General features: G+C 37.4%; 2 protein-coding genes across 2 annotated transcripts; both read right to left on the bottom strand.

Annotated features, from left to right (window-relative positions):
• Positions 1-3,338: 3,338 nt before the first annotated feature.
• On the bottom strand, positions 3,339-3,791 carry LOC104112722 (uncharacterized). The gene has a single exon (XM_009622727.2). It carries the CDS (start codon positions 3,789-3,791, stop codon positions 3,339-3,341), a length of 453 nt encoding a protein of 150 aa, XP_009621022.2.
• A 931-nt stretch (positions 3,792-4,722) lies between these two features.
• Positions 4,723-20,283, bottom strand: LOC104112717 (callose synthase 5). Its single transcript, XM_070175246.1, has 44 exons — positions 20,174-20,283; positions 19,967-20,001; positions 18,997-19,363; positions 18,792-18,892; positions 18,152-18,273; positions 17,957-18,053; positions 17,722-17,832; positions 17,497-17,625; positions 17,302-17,394; positions 16,909-17,000; positions 16,649-16,775; positions 16,370-16,507; positions 16,212-16,288; positions 16,028-16,106; positions 15,826-15,951; positions 15,607-15,721; positions 15,133-15,470; positions 14,434-14,486; positions 14,291-14,351; positions 14,121-14,202; positions 13,989-14,038; positions 13,822-13,908; positions 12,868-12,990; positions 12,650-12,742; positions 12,479-12,565; positions 12,249-12,409; positions 11,465-11,588; positions 11,292-11,386; positions 11,059-11,176; positions 10,821-10,972; positions 10,353-10,462; positions 10,113-10,238; positions 9,957-10,025; positions 8,855-9,044; positions 8,636-8,747; positions 8,429-8,548; positions 8,240-8,355; positions 8,065-8,148; positions 7,212-7,324; positions 6,910-7,139; positions 5,922-6,719; positions 5,752-5,802; positions 5,448-5,633; positions 4,723-5,223 (listed from the first exon to the last, which is right to left on the bottom strand). Exons 3-44 carry the CDS (start codon positions 19,223-19,225, stop codon positions 4,993-4,995), a joined length of 5,796 nt encoding a protein of 1,931 aa, XP_070031347.1. The 5' UTR covers positions 19,226-19,363; positions 19,967-20,001; positions 20,174-20,283; the 3' UTR covers positions 4,723-4,992.
• Positions 20,284-20,865: the final 582 nt, after the last annotated feature.

The following is a 20,865-nucleotide window of genomic DNA, read 5'->3' as shown; positions in this document are numbered from 1 at the left end:
GTTGAAGGACTGGTTGAAAAGTAGCCTTGTCAAGGTGAATCCAGGAATTCGAGAAGATGGGTACACCATTACTTCAAAGACAAATATGCTTTAAAGATAAACATTCAGTTTCATGATATAAAATTTTACAAAAACAATAACTTGGCTAGCAAAATTTATCCAATTCCATTATCTCAAAAATACATCATCAATTTACATTTGTACTCGACGAGCTTTCATATTTTGAAAGCGATCCATAATAGCATCATTACTTACAATTGCAAATACCTTATGCTCTATATTGCAAACTAAATGCTATTACGTAGATCATTCTTTATGAGCTTCATTATGATCTGTTTCAAGAGATCCCAACCTAAGAACACTATTAACATTTGAAGGAGGGGAAGAAATTGCTTCTCTTTGAACTTCTGCAACTATATGTGAATTAGCAGATGGTTGAACTAGAACTTGGTTGGCCATTGTTTAACTTGATCAGGTATCTATCCATTTTGATGTTCGGAAAAATTATTCCTACAAAATCAAATACTCGCATTTATTCAATCTTATACCATATCCATTTTATAAATTTAAATCAATCTTAATAACAAAGAATTCACGAAAAGGGGAATCACACCCCTTTAGAATTCATTATTCAATAAGGGAATCACACATTCAACCCCTTTTGCATTCAAATATAAGAGAATCACGAATCACGAATACTTGAAAATTCATAATATAGTAGGGGAATCACACCCCTTCCAACTTACAATAAAATAAAATGAAAGCGTACCAATTCGTCCACAAAATATGTAATTGTTTATCTTGATCAACTGAATGTCTCTTTGTGTTACACCCTATATTTTCTTACGTAAAAGTGTGTCGTGAGCAAACTAATATAGGACCAAAAATGAGATCATCTTTGAAAATATATAAAGTAAGATAATCATGTTACCTCGGAGGTTACAAATATTTAAGATCATGAACAACAAGTACAAAGAGGGTTGGAAGGTTCAGAAGCTAAAGGAATTGAAGAAAATAATATTTCGTCGAAAGTCGACAAGTTGGGAATGTTATAACATATACTTTTGGGGTGAGACTGGGGTTCTTAACATGATAAGGAGGTTATGTTATGAGTTACGTTAGTCGTATGATAGTCGTATGTTATGTTTTGAAGTCAAGCGAGTTGTGGAACAAAAGTCGATGAAAGTCATCACAAGTTATGCTCATAAGTTTTACTGAAACTTTGGGTCAAATGTAACTGCAATTTTCTCTCAATATACTTAGATTTATGGGGTGTTCCACCAATCAAATTGAATATCTATGTGTCTATTTTGTAATGCATTAAACCGTTTATCAATACGATATCGAAGTAGAGAGATATGAGCGTTTATGCGAGACTGCGCAGACTACTAGGTGACAAGTAGGTGTGTCACCTACTTGCTTAAATGAGAGTCCAAATATTGTCCAGTTCGGGTCGTCCAAATAGGCCTTTTAAAGGCCTATTTCCTTCACATATTAGACTGATAATAGGGTATAATAACCAGATATAAACTCTGAAAAAATTCTCCCAACAATTGCCCACAAACCCTAATTGGTTTTCTCTCCCTTTCAAGTTCTAATTGGAGGTAAAACCTAGAGTTTGAAGAACCAAGATATGAGTTGAGTTATCCAACAAATAAGGTAAGTTTATTGCTCTCTTTCATCCATTTTGTTCTGTTGTAAATGCATGGTAAGTCATTCTATATTTGAATAAACTCACGAGACGGTGATCGAAAGCCGTGAGTTCGAGTTATTCACTTGTAGCGGAATATTTTGTGCTGTTTTGTGTTGCTGTTGGGCTGCGTGTTTTACTACTATTTTGTAGAGTGTTGGAGGAGAAAGTGTGTGGAGAAATACCACATAAATGCAGGATGGTGGGCTGGTCGTTCGTCGTAATATTTTCGGGTTGTTTGACACTACTACGGTAGTCATTTTGTGTATGAAGAGATTGGGGTGTATTGGGCTATTTTATAGTATTTTGTGGTGTATATAAAGTTGGAAAATAATGTATATATGTTGTTATTGTTGCGTTCTTGTGTTGTTGGTGTTATCTTAAATTTGGAGGAATTAAAAATTATAGGGGAGATGCTGCCCGTTTTAATACAAAATAAGCTTGTCGTTCATTGTGCGATAGTTGTACCTTTCGTAACTTAATGATAGTATTATTATCGTTATTGTAGATTAAGGTTGCGAAGAGGTGAGTTCAACTTGGTGATTAAAAAGATTGTGATAAGGTATGTTAAGGCTAAGCCCTTCCTTCATTTTGGCATGATCTCGTAACTACATATGTTTGATAACGAGGCATAAAGAGAAGTTCACACTCTCGAATTTATATACATTATCCTATTCTCATAAGTTATAGTATTCTTCCTTATCAGGATTTTATATTCAATTGAGTATTGTCTTCTTCCAGTCAAGAGAGCAGAGGGTCTATATATATATACAGTATTACAGTATTTTCACCACCATCATGCTATAATCGGTGCGCAGGCCCCTATTTTTACTACCAACACCGCCTCGTGTCTCGTCAATCAGAATAATATCATCTGTAAATAACATACACCATGGCACCTCCTCTTGAATGTGGCGCGTCAGCGTGTCCAACGCCAAGGCAAATAAGAATAGGCTAAGAGCCGACCCCTGATGCAACCTTATCACAATTGAAAAGTGGTCCAAATTCCTCTCCCCCACGGTCTTCACTCGTGTTTTAGCTCCATCATACATGTCCTTAATCACCCTAGTGTAAGCCACCAGAACATCCCTAGCCTCCAAACACCTCCATAGAACTCGGAACTTTGTCATATGCTTTCTCTAGATCAATGAATACCATATCTAAATCATTCTTCCTCTCCCTATACTGCTCTACCAACCTCCTTACAAGGTGAATTGCTTCCGTAGTCGAACGTACCGGTATAAATCCGAATTGATTTTCAGAAATAGACACGCTCTTCCTCACCCTCGTTTCCACCACTCTTTCCCAAACTTTCATAGTGTGGCTCAGCAGCTTGATACCCCTATAATTGTTAAAATTTTGGATATTTCCCTTATTCTTATATATCGGAATCATCGTATTCCACATCCATTCCAGGCATTTTCTTTGTCCTAACGATGATGTTAAATAATCCAGTGATCCATTCCAAGCCAGCTCTATCCACGCTTTTCCAAAATTCTATCGGAATCTTATCTGGCCCAGTTGCTTTTTCCCTGCACATCTTATGCATAGCCCCCTCGACCTCCCCCATTTTAGTCCGCCTACAAAAACCAAAGTCACGATGACTCTCGGAGTGCTCCAAATCATCCAACACAATACCTATATCCCTTTATTTATTTAGAAGTTTATGGAAGTATGTCTGCCATCTACGTCTAATATGTGCCTCATCCATTAATAATTTGTCATCCTCATCTTTGATGCACTTCACCTGATCCAGATTACGGGCCTTCATTTCTCTCACCTTGGCTAGCTTGTATAGCTTCTTGTCTCCACTCTTGTCACTAAGTTCTTCGTACAAACGTCCAAATGTTGTCGTTTTAGCCGCCGTGACAGCTAACTTCGTCTCTTTCTTGGCCCTCTTGTACCACTCCCTATTCGTACTCTTCTCCTCTTCGTCCTTACTCTCCACCAGCTTCAAGTATGCCGTTTTCTTGGCTTTTACCTTTCCTTGGACCTCTCCATTCCTCCACCAATCTCCCTTGTGACCTCCAAAATAACCTTTCGAGACCCCTAGCACCACTCTAGCAGCTTCCCTAATACAGTTCGCTACCAAGGTCCACATACCATTTACGTCCCCAATACTCCTCCATACCCCATAGTCTCCGGCTTCTCCCCTATCTCTCAAGCTTTGTCCTTAGTCAAGGCTCCCCACTTAATCTTGGGTAGACCGAACACAACCCTCTTCTTCCTCTTCCTCCTGATCTCCAAATCCATCACCAAGAGTTTATGTTGGGTCGAGAGATTCCCGTTTGGAATAACCTTGCAATCCGTGCAAAGACCTCTATCGCACTTCCGAAGGAGTAGGTAGTCAATTTGGGTCTTGGCCACCGTGCTCTGAAATGTCACCAAGTACTCCTCCTTCCAAAAAACCGAGTTAGCTATCACCAAATCAAAAGTCTTTGCAAAATCCAATAACGAAGTATCACCTCCGTTTCTAACCCCAAAACCGAAGCCGCCATGCACACCATCATAACACTCGGAAGTCAACCTGATGTGGCCATTGAAGTCCCCTCCTATAAACAACTTCTCGTTAAGCGGGATACCACGTACAACCTCGTCCAACTCATCCCAGAAACATCTTTTGACCTCCTCGCCCAATCCCACTTGAGGAGCGTATTAACTGACCACAAAAACTTCATCTTTAAGTTCATATTATTATTTTTTTATGCGATTATAAATGAGAAACTTAAAATTTTAACATAAACTATTTTTAGTCGTTTTCCTAAACTAAGACCACGACCATTATTGACATTTAGGATATCTTCACTTTCAATTATCAAACACCTCAACCAAACCAACAAACTACCCAAACTAGGACTTCTTACCTTCACCTTCAATATGTTATTATCCACCGACGAATGAACAGTCGGTGTAATTTGACATGTTACAACTTACAACTGCTCATGCACCATGTTTCTCAGATTACCAACTTTTAGTGTAACATTTGTCTAACTGACTGAATACACAGAAATTATTTAGAGCATCAAAAGATAGAACTTAAAACTCTTGAATTCTCATTTATCTTCAATATAAACCAAAAATATATTGCATATATGAGCAATTATTTGCATTTATAACAAAGGAGTACACATCTTGTGCTGTAGTATTCTGAAACTATAATATGCTAAGAATTTTTATGCTCTACAATGTGTCCTGGACCAGGGAGCAGAAGGCTTGATGTGGAATTTTGAACAATGGTGTGGAAGTCATACTTCTGCTTTACCAAAGATACAGAACGTTTGGTGTGTGATTGATAATTAAGCTCATTTGTGCTTCTTCCCACCAGCAAGAATACGTTGAATCTGAAGCCCTCTGCTGAAAGCCTGGTTGAAAAGCAGCCTTGTCTGGAACTCGGAGACAAATGGGAACCAAGCTAGAACAGCCACAGGTGCAAAGATCACGAGCCCCATTAGGTACTCGTATCCTCTGGCTAGAGCCTTCACAGATCCCCACATTCCTATGCCCTTCACTACTGGCCTACATGCCTGTGCTATCTGCAGGGCACACGATAAGACTTCAGATACACACACACACACACACTCTTCTTTAGTGTTCTATATATCAAAGGCAGGTAATTGTGTTTTTTAAATGCGATGAAGTTGTCAAAATTGTAAAGAATCCCTTTCACTGACACAGCCTCAATTCCACTGCTATTAGTAGCAATAACGCTGAGACAAAAACCTCTCAGTGAATAACATTGAAGATAAGAAATAGTCACCTGAAGAAGAGCCCATCCAGTTGGCAAGAAGGCCAATAAGCTGGCAAAAATGTCTCCAACAGTAAGACTTAGGAATTTGAATAGCACGACAAGTGTGACTATGAAGCCAATGAACAGGAACAATTTCAGAAGCCTGAACATCAGCTGGAAATCAGCACTGAACTTCTTCCTACCCATGGACACGATCTGCAGAGTGAAAGTACAGTTTCAGAACTTGCTACAGAAAGACAACCTTTATGTGACGAGAATTTAGAGTGTCTTTCTAAAGAATGGTTTACAATGCAAGAAAGGTCTGAATGCTGACCTTCAAGACGACCATGACGAACACAATGACCAACCACGACAAACCATAAACCTGCAATCGTCGAGATGAGGATTATCATATAGGTGGGATGCCAATTCACTCCAGATATTGTATTGAAAGCTGAAAATTCAAGGGAGTTCTATTCTCAAGAGAGTTCGAGATGTACTTACAATGATACCCTTATCATTATTGGCCACATTTAGCTCATAAACAATTCCATATTGGAAAAGTAAGAAGCGCAGAGCAAGAAGAATTTCACAGAAGCGGCCAATCAAACCAGAATACTGCAGATGCTCTTGTTCCTCATCCCACCAAGACTCCCAACTCTTGGTTGCCGGAACACCAATACCTCCATGATTGCTGATCCACTTGGCCCAATCCTCCCAATCATCCACTATCTTTTGCCATTCAAAGCCTGAAGGATTAAAGAGGAAAGGAGCAAACAGCCATGAAACCACAAGGAACCACATTGAGCCACTGAGAAGCAAGAAAGCTACAGAATCAGTAACAGCTGTGCCATAAATTTGATAAGCTACGAGCAAAATCAAAATTTCCAGTGCTTTGGTGAAATGGCTCCTTGAGTACATTCTGTAGTTCTCAGCAAACTTTTCGTGTCTCACGACAAAACCACGCCCAGTTGCTCTGTATTTCGCTCCACCATGTAAAATTGTGCGGCCAAAGTAATGGAGCTTTGTTCCAAGAGAGAATGTAAAGAAGACAGCAGCCAACTGCAGGTTCATGATGATGATATCACCTGCAGCAGTTCTGAAGCCTCTTTCCAGCCCAATCTCCATAACCATTGGCAGGGCCATTAATAAACCAAGTTGAACAACAGATTGTGAGGCCATTGCAGCTTTGAGAGCATCATCACCCTTGGATCTTGCAACTTTGACAATGGACTGTTCCAGTCCACTCAATGCAAGGTAGAGTTTACCATATAAAAATGCATAAACTGTGAGGACTACCAGCTGCAAGGAATAAACAAAATGATATCATAAGTATATCTTCCTTTACATCATCTCGCGGAAACAAAAGTGATTGCCGCACATGCTTCAAAATGGAAGTAATTGCAATGTATTATGATTTTGAAGTCATGTAGCCCATACCAGCTGAGATAAAACTTTGTAGATTAATGACATCAAATGTTACAGGACTTACCATTGAGCTGATATAAAATCCAGTAGTTGTGAAATAACAGGACAGCATACGGAAAAAGTCAAAGCGATGCCCTAATCTGTACAGATCACGGCTAAGGGTCTGCTCTCCATTACCACATGCCACTTTTGCCTCAAAGAGAGAGATTTGGTTAAGACCAACATCTCGTCCCTTTCCAACTTGAATGTATTCATGGTGAGTAACATTTCCACGTCGCAATGTTGAGTTGAAGCCTACAGAGCCAAACTTTGTGAGACAATAAGGTGATCTTTTTATGCATCAATAAACATATTTCTGAAAATTACCTGCAAATATGTCCTCACTAAGATTGATACCCCTTGAAGCTTTGCTAATGCCACCGCGAGTGATGTGGAAAATTCTGTCAAATACATCTGGATGTCCATAGTGGAAGCGGACCCTAAAATCATCAAAGTAGAATATAAAAATCTCATGGCCTTGTCAGAAGTCAGAAAATAGCATAAATGTAAATTATTTGGATATAAACCAAGTGAACTCTTAACCGCAAGCAAACCAGCGAAAGAAAATCCCCACTGCTCCTGATTTAGTTTCTAACAGAAGAAAACTGTGCATTTGTCCAGGAAAGGATCTTGCTCTACTTCACATAAACAATCCAGTATACTAAGTTTCTTCCTCTCCATTTGGAGAAAGAGAAAAAGCTACTTACAATATGTTTAGTTCTTAGAAGGTTAAGGGAAGGGGAAAATAATGAGAAACTAACTGGTTTCCTTGCCCTTAGATATTGGTGAATTACTTCCAGTTGTTTGTTACAATTAGAAAAGAAGTAAAACAGATATACTCCCTCTTTCTGTCCAGTTTGGATAGATTGAGAAAGCTGACCTGGAGAGTTATCCAATTCGTCCATTTTTATTTGACATATTTATTTACTTCTCTGCCAAATAAGGGAAATGATCTATATCCCTACACCTTTACATCTAATCGTCCAACTCCTCCTCTTTTCACCCAACGACACATAGCTTTAGTTATTCAAGTCGTGACATAATGGCAGTCTTCAGCAAAAGAAGAATAAAAGTTGAACAGCACTACAGCAAATGTTTTTGCCAAAAGTTGATGCATTGATATGGAAATATAGGACTGTCTGTTGAGTAATTTAATTCATCAAGGAATCGAAGAACATACTTCAAGGGCCTTGCGAGAACTCTCTGACCAATGGTGACAAAACTTGTCTCTTGATTAGACATAAACCAAGCCAAAGAAGAAACACTGCAATTTGGAAGATGCGATGCCTTATTAGACATGTCAAAACCTGGATTTAAAGAAACTAAGCAGGCTCTATAAGAAATTATTATGCAACCTTCCAGTGAAGATATGCTCACGAACACCCAATATTGTAGGTGGACGCACTCCGTGATCTTCATTAAACTCCTCAAGAAGGTTACGCATCTTTAAAGCTTCCTCCAAGTAATTGTCCTGCAAGAGAAAGCATTAAGCGACTATTTTCTGATTACTTACCAGCAAGTATTTCAACTCAGTCTAACTTCACCTGATTCATGTCAATTGTTTGAAGAGCTTCCCCACGAGAGAAGATAATTGCATGATTCTGATTTTCAGGCTTTCCTTCTCCTATCTTTGCTGCACCAGGCAACTTTATACGGTATATTTCCTTCAAACAGAGATAATAGAAGAAATCAGGCCTTGTAGTGCACAGAATAAATTACAATCAATATTTAAGATAAAAAACAATGATAACCTGATCGAGATTATCAACTGCTTTCACCAACACTGAATAGTAAACTTTCTGAGCTTTTCCACCTTCCCGTTCTTCGACTTCATCAATATATGCTACACGGAGAGAGGGGTTACTGCAAAGGTAAAGGAGAAAGCAGTTTTCAACAGTAAATACAGTTGAGTATAGGTGAATTCAACTCTTTGTAGTTTTTCTTGTTTATTTGGAAGAATAAAAACTTACTTGACCATCAAGTTCAGAATATCAGTTGCACGCCGGTCTCCATTTCGCTTCTGATTTCCATAATTCTGGCAGGTAGCGACATAAGTGAATTTCATGTCAGCTACAGCTTCTAATTGAGCATACAATGATCTTTGACTTTTCTTATCCTCCTCAGATGGTACTGTAACAGCTTTGTATCCTTCAAGAATCTCTGCAAATAAATAGTCAAAATGCAGTGAGTTTCCAGAAAGAAATTTAGAACTTGGTGCCCTATTTCAAGCACCTAGGCAAAGTATTGGTAAAACAGACTAAGCATAAAAAACTGTTAGCTATTCAACAGTATATTTTCTCTTCTTGTTGCATCATATAAGCACTCGCTACAATCTTAGATATAACAGAGTGAGAGTCTTAGAATGAAAAAGTTCTTTTGCATTCCTTCATTTATAGCTCCTGTTACCATGTAACAGAACGAGCAGCCAGAAGAAATTCTGATTATGAAAAATTAAGGGATACTTGACATGTAAGACTAGTACAGAACAGGGAATTTATTAGTGTTTGCATGAAAAGTATACAGAGCTTTTCCACCTCAAAGGAACCTTAAATCCTTAAGAACTCCGAGCTCTGAGACCACACATGTATTAGAAGGTATATACATGTAGGGTGAGCACCCTCCACTTCCAACCAAGAGGTTGTGAGTTCGAGTCACCCCAAGAGCAAGGTGGGGAGTTCTCGGAGGGAGGGAACCGAGGGTCTATCGGAAACAGCCTCTCTACCCCAGGTAGGGGTAAGGTCTGCATACACACTACCCTCCCGAGACCCCACTAGTGGGATTATACTGGGTTGTTGTTGTTGTTGTGGTATACATGTAGGGGTGATTTTCGCGGGTCCTACTGTTGATTCAAATGGCTACTTGTAGAACATAGCTCGCCTGAAACTACCAATTATATCGAGCACATATCATTTGGAAAGGAAAATATTTAGAGCAGATAACAACTATTTCTTACTAAAGAGATTTTTGCAAATCTAGCTCATTATTTCTTTTATTAACAAGAACAGTCGAGGTTCTTAGCCCAAAGATAAAATCTCTTTACAGGAAAGTGGCTTTAAGAATATTATGGTTTACCTCCTTCTGAAGCCATGTCGAGAAATGCTTGAAGCTTCAAAGCTCTCCTGTAGTACATCATTCCTCTAACTGGATAGAATATACAGTAACGATAAACAATCAATAGGAAACTGTTAAGTCAAAAAGTATGTGATAAGAAAAAGTCTTTGAAGGTGCCTGTTCTGCAAAGTGTCTGTCCCCTTAAGGAGGCCCAATGACGTAGCTGCAAGATGTTTTCATCATTTTCCCAGACCTCTGATTCCTTTTTACACCCAAGACGTTCCATGAAGTTATTCCATTCATCTAGAAGGAAATAAAGCGATGTCAAATAGACAAGAAAATATACCAATGAAGTAGGAAGAGGAACATCATATTGAAAGAAAGTTCGTCTTCAAGTAGTTGATAATAGAATGAAACCTGGATAAATCTTTTGGAGGTAGTAAATGATTGATACACCGTCTTCATTTTCCATCTCAAGATCACCCTTTGAGTAGACAGTTTCCTCACTGTAGTATGGCGTCATGACACTGCACATTAAAGCATATAATTGAACTTCTGAATTTTGGATGATAGTACAATGGATCGATGCGCTTCCACATTTGACAAATGAGATATTTTTAATCTTTTGAATATTAATCATCAACAAATCCGTTGGTATTTTTTCCACTATCCACATATTAATAGCGTATTTTCATGACTATAATAATGCAATGTTGCTTGCTAACTTCATATCATTGAATGTAGACTGAATAGAAACCTTATGCTCACTCCAAATATTAAATGCATGTCATAGGATAGTCAAATTCTCAAAGGAGAACCTCAAAATTATCGGACAATCGATCTATAAACATAAGGATGTATGCCTTCGTGGATTATGAGCACCACCTGAATGAAAGCATTTTGCGCACTCGAGGTGCACGTGGCATTTCCATGAACAATGAATTTGTGAAAAAGTGAACCCTTCTGCGTGCCTCAAGGTTTGTTGGAACTTCAACTGCTGATTCTCTTACAGTTAAGAGAAGATAAAGACGCCGAATCTGAGAAATAAATCAAGATGATGTTTCTGTTTCCATGTATCCATTAATTGAAGACAATTCATCTGATCATACACATATCAAAAGACCTGTTCTTCCCACTGTGCTGTCACTGGAGGAGGGAATGCAATAGCTGTTCTCGAGTCAGTATTAGCAAAGAGTTGTTTCCCTGAATCCCTTCCATTATGACCAAGTTCTACTAGTTCCCTGAAATAATTTACAGACCATTAAAAAAATATCAAATTGAGTATCTTAAATAACACTATTGATATGCATCTATTTATCAAAAATATTCATCCTAAAATGAGCAGAATTCACCAACCCGATTTCATTCACCATCATGTCTCGGGTCACTATTTCTAACATATCCTGCAGCGCTATGACAACGTTGTTCCTTTTAGATGGATCTCCATCTCTCTGCAACAAGAAAGAAAGTGAAATATCTAGCATATGAAGTTCCACTGCTACAGAGACACCAGTCAGCGAATTACTTACCAGTATCTCAAGTAGGTCAACAAATTTCTTGCAAAGGTTTTGCAAAGGACCTGTTCTGAAATTCGCAAGGAATGTGCTCTTTGAAATGCTGTTTTCAACTTCTTTTATGATGATTCCTATGATCCTAGACACACAAATTAGACAGATTAAGAAGATATGCATCTAATGAAGAAGTATTAAGTGTCAATTGATGCAAAAATTGGAAGGATCACAGAAAATAGCAGAAATAATGCATGAAGGTTGCAAAGTACATTTAGATATGTTGCATCACCACATTATATAATGTCGCAGATATGAGCATTCACAGAGGTAACAAAACAATGGTCAGATAAAAAAAGTTGAATGGAAGAAAATTTAGTTGGAGAGAATGCAACTGATCTTTCAAAGACATAAAACACAAGTTAAACCGGACAGTTTACAGGATAAAAAGAAAAATTCAATAAATGACAGAAGAATTAGAACTCACATTAGGACCTAAATGAAGCGATAAATGTAAAAGAAAAGGGACTAGTGTTATGAAACAAAAGTACCTAGCGAGCTTTTAATACAACAGTGCTATCACTGTATCTGAAAACCAAGCATTACGACATACTACAGCTAGAGAAAGTGTTGTTTGGCTTAATGAACAAAAGAAGGAGTTAGGAGAGAGGAAAGAAACAATTCCAAATGATCCTGATGGATATTCAGGAATATACTTGAACTAAGATGCATGCTGTCGTGAAGTTGAATGATGACAAAGCTAAAATAATGATTCTCAGATCTATGAATCAGCTGAAAAAGCAACCTTTTCTCAGTTTCTCCAACAACCAGGGCATTAAGAACAAGTTTAAAAGATTCATAACATTCAATGACAGCACACTTCATGTATTCATCCGCACATATGCGCTTCCAAAGGTCAGCATCTCTAGAACGAAATTGTGAAGCCATGTCCAATGCAATTGGGATCTGCAAAGGAATACAGTCAATCCATGTAGAAGAAATTTAAACAGAGGTGCACCAGCCGACAGTCTTTACCTTGCTAGCAAGCAAAAAGGGTGGCCATTGAATAACTTTCAGACTGGGGTCCGAGGAATAAGGAACAAGTAATAGGTCCATCTCCCTGAAATAATGTGCACACAATTCAATTCTCAATGTAAGAAGAACAACCAACTAGAAAACGAAAAGATGAGTTAAGGGACTTTTCCTATCACTTATAAGATCTTCTTCACGGAAACTGCATATAAATTCATTCCATAGCTGAGCGAATTTTGCAGCTTCACTTCTCTTACTGGGTGAAACCTAGACATCCAAAAAGAATGTGTTTAATAAGACTTTCATATTTTCCAAGTCTTTGGGCAATCTATTAATCTTCATGGAAGAAGAATTAAAAGCATAACACACGTTAAAGGTGAGGAAAGAGAAACCTCATTAAAACTCTTGGAGAGGGAAAATCCCTTTTTGTCAGTTTTGTCAGAAGGCACCAAGTAAGAGTTGAATGCACCAGGCAGAGACTGAAATCTTGACCTTAACATGTCTAGAGTTCGTATCTGTGTAAAGGAAAAGCAACAACAAGAGCAGAACCATATATTAATAAAGATCAGCAACCTCAACAAAGTAAAAATGACAATTTTATACGATGAAAGTCTAGCTTTTCAGGAAAGCATAAAAGTTGCTTCAGGCCTAAAATAACTCAACCCACCCCTGATATTTGATGCAGCAGAACCCAGTAGTGACAATTTGAGAGATATAACCACAGTTTTTCAACCAGAAAAGGAACTACTACTTTCAATTTATTTTTATTATAGATGGATAATTAGTTGCAACAATCATTATAGCAATGCAGTCCACTGACTTCCTAACCAGCCTTCATCTTTTTTTGTCAATACAGCCTTTATCACTGTCCACAAACATTTAAGTTTGGCCTAAATCTCGTTGCTGTACATAAAAGAAGATACACTTCAGATATGCCTTCTGCAATCTACTGATGATCACTCATCCGAATGCTCTATAACAACCTTCTTAATCTTGGAATATTTCCCGAATGAAAAGAAGCACATTGAATAAATAGGTTAACAAATAATCTAAGGTTGTCCCAGTTTCAACAATGCTCACTTCTGTTACCCCAAACCTGATGTTGGATTGCAATAAGGAGATTGAATTTCTGCAGCACACATAGGTTTCCAACTTCTAATATTTGCCAAGGACCATCACCACTATGCAGTGCTCTACCCCAGATATCATAATGATTAATGAGCAGCAATAATCAAGTTATCTCTAAACTAAATTCCACTAAGATCCATTGAAAGTGACCAGACATTAACCATACAAAATAGACAGAAAAATAAATGTCAATCAAGATACATTCTGAAAGTCATTACCTCACCAAGACGATCAAAGGCCCCTATAACACCACCACACAAAGTTGAGAAAATAGCATACCAAATTTGAGCATCCATAAAGTAAACCTGTATAAATTTGGATACAATATTTACTAGTAAGAAATAAACATGAAACATGTAAAAATGAAAACAAAAGCAAGACATACCAAGATAACTGGTGCCCACAGGGAAAGCACAGCCCCATAGTTGCTCCTAGCTGTACGGATAGGATATATTCATAAGCATCAATTTGAAGATACTGAATGTGAAAAAAAGGAAGTGAATTTTGGAATATATACCATCAGGGAAGAACTCATGCCAAGCATACTGAACGCGATTGATGTCCATTATCATTTTCGTGGGTTTTATAAGAGGTTTTATCTGGAGTCACATATATACCACAATTAGAAGGCAAACACATCTACCAGTCCTATTCCAAATAAGAGCAACTGAATAGGCATCCAATTACCTGAATAAAATAGCTGAAGGCAAATTTTGCACAAAGAAGTAGCACCCAGAAAAGAGTATACCTGATGCAAGAAGTGAAGCAACAATAGAGCAAGTGTAAACATAAATCAGAGGAAGATGGAAGTAAAAGACTTGTTAGCATACTTTATTAGTGCAAATTGACTTTCATGCATTCCCCTCCCAACATAAATTCTTGGCTGCAGAAAAACAAGAAGGAAGACAGTTAAATAATGTTAGCTTTAGAAAATAAAATATTGACATATACATACAAACTACAAAGTAGTGAGATGAGCGGACAGAATGTATGAGCTATTGTGTCTTATGGAAATAGATATATCCTATTTTTGCAAACGCTAAACCATATGATCAGAGTGCAAGGAAATTCACATCAAACAAATTCAACTAAAATTTGAAACATATTAAGTTTCACATAGATTCATTCAAGTTGCACCATTGATATCTAAATTTTTTCCCTTTTCCCCAGGATTTAAGTTCTTTCAGCCATCATTTTGAAAAGGCATGGGAGCCGGCAGTATTTCAATTTAAAATTCTGGTAAAACACTGTCTATTATTTCATCTGTAGAAGATCTTCACGCTTCGTATAGGGACTCAGACCAAAAAGTGATATTGGTGGTTAACTAAAGGAAAATACAATAATGTTCAGACGTGGTGAAAGAAGAAGCAGAAGAATAGATAGTATTAGTAAAGAATTTGGTTTCAGCTCAAAAGATTGATTAACTGCAGATAGCACGTAAGCTTTCGTGACTGACTACAGAGGAGAATAAACTGTTCTTAAGAAATTAAATATGCACTTTTATTGGTCAGAAGGTTTTTTGTTATTACCTGTGACCACCACAGTAGAAACCTTACAACAAGCCAATCCGAGTTCTCAATCCATCGACGGAGCATTGGGAATATAAACAAAACTGCAGTGAGTAAATTGGGTAGTAGGTATACAGCCACAGCCATTAGGTACAAAGGAGGAATGCCCTTCATCTTGTCCAGAAATGTCAGGGAATTTCGAATCTTCGTAAATAGCTCTGAGTTGCTTTCTTGGACATAAAACAGTGGTAGGATGACAGACCATGCAAGGCTGACGATTATCTTCAGAACATTCCTCAGTACATCTGTGAACTTCCATCTATGATAGCCCGGAAAGTTCAGAACAAGGTCCAGGATGCCTAGCATAAAACACAAGGGATGGTTATTTTTCTACTAAACCGCTACAAATTAACATGTAAAATTGGAAATAATAAGAGCAGAAAATTACACAAGATAAAAATGCTATTTCAAAGAAATTCATAATTAATTACATACTTTGGAGAAAGCGAAGAAACGCTGCTGTGATGAAAATACTGGACAAGTTGTATAAAGAATCCTTCCGAAATATATCCAACACAGAGATATCACTCCACGCAAATATGACCATGGCCTGCAAGAGTACATTACCAAAATGTCCCAAAAATGGAACAAGTAAGTATATAGTAAGAAGAAAAGAAACAGTATTTAATAATCTTAACAGTTTGAATTTTCCACCTGCAAAGCCAGGACAAAGAAGGTCCAAAAACGGTCAAAGCTTCGGAAGATATGCCAAAATGATCGGGTCTCAACAAAATAGGACTTTCCCATTTTTCCAGGCTTTTTAGCAGAAGCTCCTTTTCCCTGTAGTAGCAGTCATTAGGTAAACAACTCTTCTGCGGATAGAAGAGGAAACTTCTGATGAAAGTACAAGGCATACTTGTGTGGTGTCACGTGTTGATTTGAAGAAATCACCGTCATCACGCATAGGCCAACCTAAAGAAAAGCAATCTTGCGACCTGAACAACGTATATCAAATCCAATGCTTACATAAGAAACCATTTGTCATTTTGTTACTCCCATTATCACAGTAGAATTTATTGTTCTAATTAAACTTCAAGTACCAGAAAAATTCATTGAGGTCATCATAATTGCACCAAGTTGAGTATGGTGCTTTTCCATTTTTGCTTTTCTTGGCTTCCTGGAAGGGAAAATCGTCGTTAGATCATCTTGAAAAGGAAACTTGAAGTGTAAGAAAATGCAGATATTTGAGACACATTACCTTATCAATCACTCGATAAATGGGAGTAATGACCTTTCGTAGAAAAGATTCATCATCTCCACCGTAAGAAGGCTTGATATTTTCTCCAGTGACAATGCTGACATTTCCAGCTAAGAGGCCATGGAGTTCGTATGCCATCTAAATCAATAATTTTCAGAAGTTATTTTCGCATTTAAGGAAAGCTTCCACTGCAGATGTGTGTGACTGTAGGTGTATAGTGTATTTTGACATCTATAGACTCAAAGTGGTGGTATAAAAGGAGATTAATGAACCACTCACATTATGGAAGATGTAACATAGACACTCCGGCATAAAGCGAATATTAGCTGCTTCACCCCAGATTAGAAGGTAAAGGCCCATGTAAAGTATTTTTCTCTGTTGCGCTTCTTGTGGGGCTTGAGGAAGCCTAAAAGAAATCAGATTTGTTGCATGAAATGGTACTCATTATTTATGGTTTATACACTTCTAAAATCCTAAAACAGCATAAGCATATGAGAGAGTCCACTTGAAAGAAAGTATATGTATTTCCAATATCTTACCGTAAACTGTGTTTTTTTCCCAAGTATTTACACCATGTTTTGTAGTTTTTGAACAACTTGTTCATTAGTGCGTCCACAGCTCGATCGTCAAGCTACATAGGAAACAATAGTTTATAAGAATAGATTATGATTTTGTTACTTTCTTGTATACCTTTATTGCTATAACAAATCCAGACAGATAAAGAAATGCATTTACTCTAGAGTTTATACTAATCAATCAGACGAGACTGATAAGAAGATTAACTAATACGAAGCACGTGCTTAAGAGCTAGACTAAAAGGTCTAGTTTATATCCAAGGTAAAATGAATAAGAAATCTTAAGAGCACCGATTCAAGATATTGAATATAATGGTGAACAGAAAACACCATTATTTAGCTATATGTGATACATGCCTTGTTAAGTGGCTCAGCCTTGGGAATTAGCCTTATATGAATATTTGCAAGAAGCAAAATCAAATTCTCCCGCTGGTTTCTTACGTTATCCCTCTGCAGACAACACAAACGTGTTAACAATTTTTCATTCTGACCAAAGACCTGAGTAGAATTTCAAGCAATTCTAATCTTATTCTTCGAATTAGAAACTATTACCTGAAACCCGAACATGGCCCTTAGCCAATCTAGAACATCCAGTTCCCCTGCTTTTTGCCTTTGTTGTTCAAATGAAGCTGGCCAATTCAAGCCACGTGTATTCGAGAGAGCAGAAACTGCCGCTTTAACCTGGTGAGGAGTTTTAAAGAGAAAGCTAAGAATCTTTACATACTATTCCAAACTATATGTGCCTATTTTTTCTGTCTGTATGTGTTTCTGTAGTACCTCTTCAAGTTGCATAATGGACTGGGACGCTCCAGCTGAATCCAGGGGAAGAATATTATAGGGGGCATATATTTCCTTTTTGGCCTGAACATCATTTGCTGCGGCAATGATCTGTTCAATAATTCATGTCATTCAGCTCTTGCATAGAATCCTCCAGTGAATGCCAGAAAAGTTGTGAACATTTAAGTGGAACCTTCATAATTGCACAAATAATTTTTTTAATATTAGTACTGACCTCAGGAGCAACTTCTTCAACTTTTTCAGACTTATTAACAGCACAAAGAACTTCAAAAAGCACTCCAGCAGTCTGATATGCTTTGCCAAGCTGAGCTCTGTTTTCAAAAGATTATAAAACCAAAACAAATTAGTGCCAGGCCTCGCAACAAATCTATAAAAAGGATGTTTACGAAACAAAGATAGTTACAGTTACCTGTCTGCTTGTTCTCCCTTGTTAAGAGACACGACATATTGCTCATAGTATTGCTTGTAAAAGCTCTCAATCTCCCGTGCATCAGTCTTTTTCACCCGAGAAGCAAGACTCGACGCATTGTCCTGAATGAAAGAAATTCCTTTAGCTAAACCCTATACTTAACAATTGGAAACAAAAGGAATTTGCTGGGAATATTGAGGACCTAGACAATTGACGCAACAATGCCCTACCGGTAATTAATCCTTATAACCCCCTAAAAATTAAAATACCCAGAGTACAATATGAAAATTTATGCACATTGTCCAAGCATTTGGAGACGACTTTGCATGAACCCGTCTTTACATTCTGAAAATTTCCATAAAAAAATAGCTGCCTGTATATATTATCCCCCCATTAAACTGAGGAACTTGTTAAACAACAGAACCGAACCGGTAAAATGCCTCTCTTTGCCCCTATATAACAGAGAAAGTAACATTTTCCAATGTATAACCACTTGATTTTCTCCCTCAAGTAAGAAAAAAAACAATAAAGAGGGTATTAAAATAAGAGTTTATCTTATATACACGTATGTAAAGAAATAATTTTTTTAAAATTCAATACTAGTTAAACTCTTAAAATAAATAAATGGAATCATACGTACACGCTCTAAACGTTGGAAGAGATTGGTTTTGAACTGCCGAACACCACGTCCACTTGAGGTGGGGTCTAATCTATGCGCCTTCTCAAACGCATAGAACCGACCTATAACAACAGAAAAAAATAGAGAAATTAATTGCAGAGATTCGTGTATTTGATAGGAGTGGTATATAGGTTGAATGTAATATAGCAGGTGAAGAGAGACATACATAGATAGGCGACACGAGGGCGTTCATTTTGGATCTCTCTAGCGACGCGAAGGATTGGGGCAATGGACTGGAGAGAAGAGGGAACAACCTCGTTGTCAAACACCTCCATAGAGAAGGTAGTGGTGGCGGCGCTGCGTGACGGCCGCCGAGTCAGTGACGACGGCCCCGCTCCACCCGCTACCGGTGTTTGGGGATCCATTCCCTCCGCCGGTCTCGCCGGATTCGTCATCTTTTGATTTTTTTTTCTCTCCTAAGTCAGTGTTGTCGGTAGCTTAGCTAACTGAATGTAGCTTAGGCTTCGACACCACCGCTCCCTTCCAGCTCCTCCAGCTCCGCTTTTCCTTTCTCCCTCTCTTCCGTTCAATTTCTGTTCAAAATATATACATATTCACTCATATATTTATCAATATTCACGATCAAAATTCACGAAAATTAACGCTTATACATCCATATATATGATTAAATACATACACACATATTATCATACATTCACAGTCATTATTGAACACAGATCCAGTTAATTCATCAATAAACACATACATACACGTTATAGTACGTACATTCACAATCATGCATTATGCATATGCATTGGACACACACACATGTATATTCAGGTATATATACTGATTTACTAGTCTTAACCAACTGAATTTACAATTAAACCAGTATAAAAATGAAGATCAGCTTTGATCATGATAGTCAAATATATGCATAATATTTTTCGTAAATCCGTAATCATAATACGACGCATAAACAGGCTCTCGTTTCCGAAATTAATTAACGTACATATACATCTATATTCATGAACACACACATGGACACAATCGTTGACACAAACACACACTAATTAACACAAATTCCACCATAATATATTCACAAAAGTATTTCCGTATATTATCAATCAACTAAATACACAAAAACGCATACGTTTATACAATTCGTGAAGACCGAAACGACTAAGGAAACTTACGAAGCTTGACAATGAAGATAAGAAGCAGCCTCTGGCTGAAAATTAATCACCACATGCACGAGGAGAAAAATAAAAATGGAATTATTAGTTTTAGCTTAATAAATCTGAGCTTATTATAATGTACGCACATATGAAATTTCTAGAGAGAGAGATGAAATTAAAGGTGGGGAAAAGGAGAGATGAAATGAATGTTAAGGAAAAACGTACCAAACGGAGGCCAAAAGAAAAAGAAAGAGAGAGAAGTGTCGGGATAGGGGGAGAGGAGGGAATGAAGGGAAGGATTTAAAACGCGAGAATTAGTTCAGTTGGATGGGTAGGAGTGGGAAGGAATTAACGGAGTACGTGACGGTGGAGCTTCTTTTGCGGGCAGAGACTCTTGTCAATTCTGTTACCAGTCTTTCAACCGGTGGTGAGTAAAATTTTCAGCTTTCCTTTTACCGGGGAAATGTGGAATACAAAGTAGGCGTTTGGACATAAGAATGGTAAAATTCAAAAAAGTGGTGAATTTTTTTTTTTTTTGCAAGTGATTATTCACGATCTCCTCGCCGAAGGTATAAATTGAATTAATGCCGATTGTGTGAGGCACAAAATAAATTCTCTTTTTCCATATTTCAGTTCTATACAACTTTTGCTAATTGCTGACTTTAGAAATTCAAATTCATCACTATTCAAAGTTCAAACATTAGTTTCTAGTTTGTTCAACTTTATATTTGAAATTTAGAGTTGTGTTTGGACATAAAATTTAGTTTTGATTGTTTTTGAAGTTTTGAGAGTGATTTAAGTGAAAATTTTAAAAAACAGTTTTTTGAAGTTTTTCAATTTTTCGAAATTTTTTAAAATGGATCTTCGAAAATTGAAAATTTTACAAACAAATCCTGATTTTCCGGTGGAACTTTTTT

Source organism: Nicotiana tomentosiformis, chromosome 5, assembly GCF_000390325.3.
Source record: "Nicotiana tomentosiformis chromosome 5, ASM39032v3, whole genome shotgun sequence".
NCBI lineage: Eukaryota > Viridiplantae > Streptophyta > Magnoliopsida > Solanales > Solanaceae > Nicotiana > Nicotiana tomentosiformis.
The sequence above is the reverse complement of the archived record's forward strand: the minus strand, read 5'-3'. Positions and strand labels throughout refer to the sequence as shown.

Coding starts and splice junctions, on each gene's coding strand:
- LOC104112722 (XM_009622727.2), bottom strand. CDS start 3,791: ATGTGGACCTTGGTAGCGAACTGTATTAGGGAAGCTGCTAGAGTGGTG.
- LOC104112717 (XM_070175246.1), bottom strand. CDS start 19,225: ATGACGAATCCGGCGAGACCGGCGGAGGGAATGGATCCCCAAACACCG. Junction 17,395..17,496: donor GGGCCATGTTCGGGTTTCAG/GTAATAGTTTCT, acceptor TGTTGTCTGCAG/AGGGATAACGTAAGAAACCA. Junction 12,743..12,867: donor TCTCCAAGAGTTTTAATGAG/GTTTCTCTTTCC, acceptor TTGGATGTCTAG/GTTTCACCCAGTAAGAGAAG.